The sequence below is a fragment of the Suillus fuscotomentosus genome, assembly GCF_016647785.1.
Source record: "Suillus fuscotomentosus strain FC203 chromosome Unknown F5891scaffold_11, whole genome shotgun sequence".
NCBI classification, from domain to species: Eukaryota; Fungi; Basidiomycota; class Agaricomycetes; order Boletales; family Suillaceae; genus Suillus; species Suillus fuscotomentosus.
The window spans coordinates 699,429-706,993 of record NW_024539523.1 but is presented as its reverse complement, the minus strand read 5'-3'; the positions used below and the strand labels follow the sequence as shown (position 1 = coordinate 706,993).

The 7,565-nt window shown below is 43.8% G+C and overlaps 1 protein-coding gene across 1 annotated transcript; it reads left to right on the top strand.

Annotated features, from left to right (window-relative positions):
- Positions 1–6,196: 6,196 nt before the first annotated feature.
- F5891DRAFT_946020 (uncharacterized protein) lies at positions 6,197–6,904 on the top strand (the record flags this gene model as incomplete). Its single annotated transcript, XM_041374650.1, has 1 exon — positions 6,197–6,904. One exon carries the CDS (start codon positions 6,197–6,199, stop codon positions 6,902–6,904), a length of 708 nt encoding a protein of 235 aa, XP_041229570.1.
- Between the last annotated feature and the right edge of the window lie 661 nt (positions 6,905–7,565).

Genomic DNA, 7,565 nt, shown 5'->3' with positions numbered 1-7,565 from the left:
GGCATTATATAGTTCATTCAATATCAAACTTACATAAGATGTTCAAATGTGAGTTATTGGTTAGAATTGTTGGCTGAGGGTGCAGATACGAATAATGTGTCTTCATTTAGACTCCAGCCTGGTTTTAATGCATGATGGATCAAAATTTCTGAAAGGCGGTCAAGAGCATGAGGAGCGTTGATCCGGACATCAAGCATCTCAGACTCAGGGCAAATGATGGTGTGCACCATGAGACCAATAGCATCCTTGGTCAGCAAACATGCAGAAATAGATTTTGATTCTCAAAATTGAGATATCTACCCCACAGCTCATTTGCCATCATGGAACAACAGAATACCTGATTATGGTGTCACTCGTAGGATTGGGATCATTAATGGAGAGGATGGCGGTGTAGAAACAACAATACTGAGAGGAACAAATGATGCTCCTGACTGTATCTGTAAATAGTTGTAAGGTCACGCGTTGCCTAGTCTGCGTTACTTGAGGAGACAAGTGCGTTCGACCCTAAAGGGGAAGCGAGTGCAGCAAAGATCTAGAGGTACGCGCTCAAGCGAAGTGCAAGAAAGTGCAGGTGTGCGTGAGGCGCGGGAACACGCGCGCATATTGGCGCGAAGCGTGGGAAAGTGCGCTGAAGGTACAACAATTCAGATGGTGAGTCTGAACAATGTTGGGTCTTGCAGAACCTAGCTGCTATTCGACCCTAAAGGGTTTCTGGATCAGGCTCAAGACTCAGAGTAGAGGAAATATCATAAAAACTTGCTGAGCACTCAGACTCATACTGATACTGGTGAAAAGATTGCTTGCTTATGTAAGCTACAAAAGTGCCAACATAAGGTAAGGTAAAAACAGTCTCTACAAGCCCAGCCAGAAATAAATCCCTACAGTGCACATGTATGCAGAAATGATAGAGAGACTAGACTTAAGTGATAATATGATGCAAGAGATGTCAGAGTGCGAGATGTAAAGGAATAGAGTTCTACTATGTTCTGCTAAGTAGTAAGTAAGTAGTAACAGGTAATTGGGAGGTAAAGTAAGTGGTAAAAATGGAAAGTAAGTTTTACTATGTACTGCTGGCGCTTATATAGCGTGCCTAAGTGCTGTAATGCGGAGCCGAAGCGCTACCGAGTAGGTATGTAAAGATATATATGAGTGAGAATCCATGATAAAAATAAAGACGGAACAATATGCAAATGAGAGAAATAGAAATATATGCACTAGGGGGCTTGGTGGACAGTGGATGGGTGCTTCTGGATGGCTGGTGCTATAGGGCGCTCAAGCGCGGGAACGCGCGTGCGCATATACATCATGAAGCACGGGAATGGTGCGCGTTGCATGGGAAAGCTGCGCCTCATAGTGGAATACCTGCGGATAGCACACAGAGTGATGCTGCAAGTTTGTGCTATGTACTCCTAGTGTAAAGCACCATATCACACCATGAGAGGCATGATTCTCTACAGCGGTGAACTCATTGAGGGCAATGGGAACAATGGGAACAATGCCAGGTTTTGCCTAGAGGGTGGTGACAATGAGTTCAATGTCTGAGTCAGTGCATTTTCATTGTCGCTTCAGTGGGGTTTCAGCTCATGAGGGAGGCCATTCTAAGAGCTCTATCAAGATGCTCAAACAACACAAAATTCTCAAAGGCTCAACTCTTTCCAATTGAGTCTGTTGACCCAACACAACCACAATGGAGAGATAAGTTATAAAGTAAGCTTTCCGCCACCTCTCTCTGTGGGATGCCCATGCTACTCAGTACTCTCAAACTTCTTTCCACTACAATGTTGTTGCTAGTCAATGCGCTTGGCCTTGGTTGGTGGATGGTTGGCTGGCAAGCAAGTGGGACTACTGCAGTCCACAGCTGGTCAAGCTCTCCTGAGGGTGTTCTGGCCAGTGAAATTTGGGGTATTGACAAAACAGTAGAGAGCTTGTGCCAATCAGTTCAGTCACTCAAGTTTCAAATCAAACAGCATCAACTTCATTGCAATTCCCTTCTGCTGCTCTTCTCTTTACCACTGGAAATCCTCGAGTACATCTTCTTGCTTGTAGTTCCATTTCCTGGACAACGTGAATTATTATTCATCCTGGGACTTGTTTGCAGCTGGTAGCAGGACATTATATATCGCAGTGGAAGACTATGGAGTAACATGCTAGATGTTAATGATGACCGATTTTGGGTAAAAACAATCTTGGAGCAATCTGCCCAAGTTCCTTTTGGTGTCCATGCCCGAATTATGGCACCCTATGATGAAGATGCCACTCATAATTTCATCATGGTTTTATAGGAGCTGCCACATATTGATACCATCGATATTCGAGCTCATTGCCACTTCATTCAATCTTTGGTCCCACATCTCAATCTGCATTTGCCCATCCTCCACACCTTCTCTCTAAGTGCAGTATGTGGATCTTCAATAAATCATCTCATCCTTCCCTTATCGCTGTTTGCTTCATCTTCTCCCAACATCAGGCATTTTGAAGTTTGAAACTGTGATTTCAATGTTGGGATGCTCAAGGGGTGGCATCTGACGCACCTTGTGATCTATGACTTATTGATCATGGCAAGGCTGCTCTGCAATGAGCTTCTCGACACTCTCGAGTGCCTACCTTTTCTCCAGGAGCTCATACTCTCTGGAGTCATTTCCAGTCATTTGACATTGCTCTTGAGGTATGTGCAGGTTCACTTGGTCCACCTGCAGCACTTGCATTTGCAAGGAGACTTTGCTGCCTGCCTCAACTTCCTACCTTGGGTGGTTTTTCCTGCAACAGCGTCACTCAACCTCTTATGGAGTGCTTCAACCAAAATTGCACTCTCATTGATCAACAGCAGTCTTATGAAACAAGCACTCGAGCACCAGCTAAAGGTGTCTGAGTGCCATGTTCTAGAATTCTCTGCACTTGCACATGAGGTTGAATTTCTTTTTAGCTATGACATGTGCACTCAAGTTTTGCGCTTCAAATATGACATCCCCAACTCCACCACCACTCAAACGATACCAGACATTCATGACATTATTGTTGCCCTGTTCAAATTGCCCTTCCCACTTGACAACATTGCTACATGGTTCATAGACATGTCCTCACTCAGCCCTTTGTCGCAGCCAGCCTGGTTCCACATTATGTCTAAGTTCCAAGTCCTTCAGGTGCTGACATGTTATCTGGTACCTCCAGGATTACTTGGTTGCCTTGCTGATAATGCTGCAAGAGCAGTTATGAGAAATGCACCATTACTTTTGCCTCATCTCACAAAAACCACCTTCCAAGGGTGTCTAGTGAGCACTGTTATCACTGGGCCTTAAAATGTCTGCGCAGGAAGATCAAGTGGAAGAGTCTGTAAGATGATGAGAAAACTTGCAAATTTCCAAAGTTCTTCTAACTTTTCCACTTCCTACTTTGATGCAATCTATCTAATCAATTACCTTACATTGCTTCCTCTTTTCTGGCCTCTGAAGTTTTATCAGTATTCATAGCACTACTGTCTCTTAGCAACTTGAACAATGCAATAGCTGATGTAAACACATCTCACAGACCAGTGACACGTGCAAATGAAGCTTTTGTCATGCCTTCATCATGGTGCTATATGTCTGGACGACCTTGATGCGATATGCCACATCAAGCATGATGCATGATGCATGATTGGCAAGCTGCTTGCATTGGAGATATCATCAGCCTACTTTCAAATTCTCCTGTTTCCCTACTCCCACTATCAACTATGTCGCCACTGACAAACACTGTGCTCATTGGCCAAGGTCGGTGGCCTAGCCAACAATCTAGTGTAATCTTAGTAAACTCAACATTGCTGCTCCTTCACCTAAGGACAATGATGCTGCTGTTCTTGAGTGTGCAAATACTATGGCAGTATTAACAAAAGCCAGCGCATGATTGGATGCAAATCCCAGTCAGTGTTTGCTCTGGTATCTTTGCAATGCCTAACAAATCTATTTGCAGAAAAACGGATGACCTCTCTAAATGTGTTCATGATACAGTGAAGGTTCTCCCTGGTTTGGGGGTCTTTTATGCCTTTCGACTGAACCGAATGATGAGCTACACATGCTGTGTGCAGGGCAAGCTGTAACCTACTAATAGGCAAGCTTCAATTTAACCCATGCATGGAGGAAATTACAGTGGTCGCCCCAGAACCCAGGTAAGGATATCTTGACTGCATCCCTTCATCCTCTGTTTACCCTCACACACATACAACTTAAATCCAGTGATCCCAACACTTGCATGCCCACTCTCAGCCTCCTCAACCTACCATAGTCCTTCTAGACTCCACCCCTCCACCATGTGAACACTATCCCAGCATCCGCACGTACCAAAGCTGCATCTCTAGGGCATACCATGATCTGGCTGGCATGCTTTATCAAAGCTCCAAGTATGGGGTCACAGTGTGTTTTCTGAAGGAAGAATGTCCACTTTGTGCACGTGCACTTCACATATGAGCAGGTGCAATGGAGAATGGGCCAGAAGATTGTGAATAGGAAGAAGGGTGGAGACAACTTGGAATTTTTACTGGACTGCAAGCACTTATGTGAAGAAGTCTTATACCTGTTTGCTGTTGAGGTATTTCTCTATCCCATTTCTGCTTCTTTGTATTATAATTTCTTTATTGCAGGATGTTGTGCACAACTCCGCTTTTGCATCATCCCACTTACAGTACATAGTTCTTCATCTGTGGTTGAACCTCTTTGTGTATCACAGGACAGGGTCACCAATGGCTTCAACCATATCACACCATGTAGAGGAGGCGTGCAATATCCTGGGTGGACTCATTCCTAACCCTCCAAATGAAATGAATCCATGTCTGTGAAGAAGCTGATGAGAACTGTGAGACTACATATGATGAACAAGGCCAGAGTGCAAAATCCCACTACACCACATCTGAGTAAATGTTTTCTTTCCAAAAATTGCGAGCTGTATTGGCTGACAAGGTCCCACAAGTAGCTCTCGAGAATGTGTTGAATGTAATTCAAAACATGCCACCAAAGCAGGTTGGTGCTCTAATCAGTGTTCAGATTGCTCCACCTTGAAACAATCATCAGTCAACTTCGTACACTTTATCAGGATCGTTTTCAGAGCTCTGTTGACTAATCAAGCAGAAATGAACAACTGTCTGCTTGAACTTCTAGGTCTGATATTACTGAAGATCAAGCTTCTGGAGTCTCTGCACATGTCGAAGGCACTCTCCTCTCCTAAGTGCGTGTCACGAACATTGGATGAGAAATCAAAATTTTGGTGCCTGGGAAGATGAGATTATGACCCAGAATTGGTTTGTCATCATATTGGTATCCCGTACTTCAATATTAAGTCTCACTCCACACGTCTGCAACTGCAGCATTGCTAAAACAATGCAGAGGTTAGCATTGCTCCCAAGTCACACAGACAATCGAAGTCTGAAACAAAAGCCTCCGCAACAATCTATTGTTGGCCAACATGTCTGTCCGAAATTCTGCAAGTGCTCCCTGCCTGCCTTGTCAACTCCCCTATATTCATCCTTACACTCTCTATCTGCTTACAGCTACTCCATATATCCCGCTCAACCATGGCCAACAAAGTATGCTCGATCATTTAAGCATTCTCTGTTGAGACTGATCTGGGTGCATCTTCAATAATCTCTTCAATAATCCTTTGTGTTAATGTTGCTATTCAGGAAGGTAATGTAGGCTACTCTAGCCTGATACTGATTGTTTAAATGGAGGTTTTGCCAAGGGTCATTCAATGCCATGATGCACACACTCAACTTCAGTGTTGTAGCATCACAAAATTTGAGAGGAGACCACTTTCCCTTTCTACTATCGATTGGAGTCTATATTTTTTATTTGTTTTTAAATTCTAAAGCTCAAATAAGAGGTAATGATCAACTCATAACTTTTGAGCAGTCAAAATGTGGACGCTCCTGATTGAATGTCTTTGTGAGCTGGTACTATGCACCTCGGCACCAGTTTATCTCATCTACAGCATTTTCAAGCAAATACATTGGTTCTTGGTCCTAATTGCATGCACCTCACTCTTAATCCTTGCTATGCCTTATATTACCACTTCGACTTCAATGAAACTCCTTTGGCAAGAGAATCATGATATCTTACTGGTGGCTTATGGGTCTGCTCGTGATAGGGTGGCATCTATGGATCAAGGCTTCACTGTGAGTGGGTGTGACAGGATACCTCGAACATCTAATTTACTATCTTCACAGATGTTCATGACCTCTAGTCCTCTCGAATTTGAGGGACACTTGAAATTGCTCGAGAATCATATAATAAAGTCGCCCTTTTACGACCTCATCACAATGCCAGACTTTGCCCTTTGGAGTGCTGGCGTGCGCATCATTCCTGTGTTTACATCTCCCACATACCATACCTCACCACCCATATCCTGGCTCCAAGGCTTGTTTACATCATGCACACAACCAGAGTGGCGGTTTCCTGAAGTGGCTATCAGCCCTGGTCTTGATGTTGGTAATTATTGGCCAATGAATGGCTCATCTGGAGCTATTGGCATATCACTGGCAAGAGACATCAGCCCTCAGTCAATCACGGTTGAACATGTCCTAAGACATCTGTCCCTGGACAGCCACAGCACACCAAAGCATTTGGAAGTATGGTCGCCGGTTATGGATAGAATGAGCGATGAAACCAAGGGCATGGCTACTGTTAACTTCCCAGATTTTCTGGCACAGTTAGGACATTCTTCCACCGATGCACAACAATGTTTTGTTTTTTTATCAGAAATGATCTATGATGTGTTATCTGTTGATCACATTCAGAATTTTCAACTACAGCAGAAATTATTGTGCATACCTATTATTATCATCGTAGTGAAGAGTAACTGGGGAAACAAGAACTTTACCTGCTTATACTGCATTCACATCCATGGAATTCTGTATCCCAATGGTGTAGCCTTGACTTAGTGATGTCTCTGTACTTGTCTGTAGTTTCTGTACACCTCCATGTGATAGATGGTGGGCCTAATCCTAATGCTTTTAAAATTCTAGCCACAGTTCTCGTGTCTTGCCTGCTCAGCGATCACCGCATCATTGTCAAATCCATGCTTACACCCCTCTTGCACTCTTACCATCATGACTTCGTTCATCAGCTGCTTGCCTGTTTCTATCATCTTCGACATTGATTCAAGTCGTTCTTTTGTATCTACTTCAATTGCTCATGATCTTGGATTATTCAGCACCTGATTCTCAGTTTTCTGAGATTCTTGCGGCTTCCTATGATGGCCGTGCCCCCATGACCGATGTTGATTTTGAGGTTTTGCTCAGTCTTCAATGTGATGCTTCAATTGGGATGAATTGGATTGCTGCATGGTGCACTGTTGGTTGGGTAGACGAGCATCCCATGCATAATCCTCATTCTTGCCGCCCATCTGGATCTCAAGGTGATAGCACTTCACCGCTCAATCTTCTGGTATCTTTCTGACATTTAGCATTTCTAGCAACTTCATGTATATTTGGTGGCAATGCACGCCATTTGCCAGAATCTGCTGTCAGTGGCCCCGTTGATTTTATCTCAGTCTTCATCCCTCACAGGGGCAGTTTTGTCGTCTCATAGATGTTCAGAGTC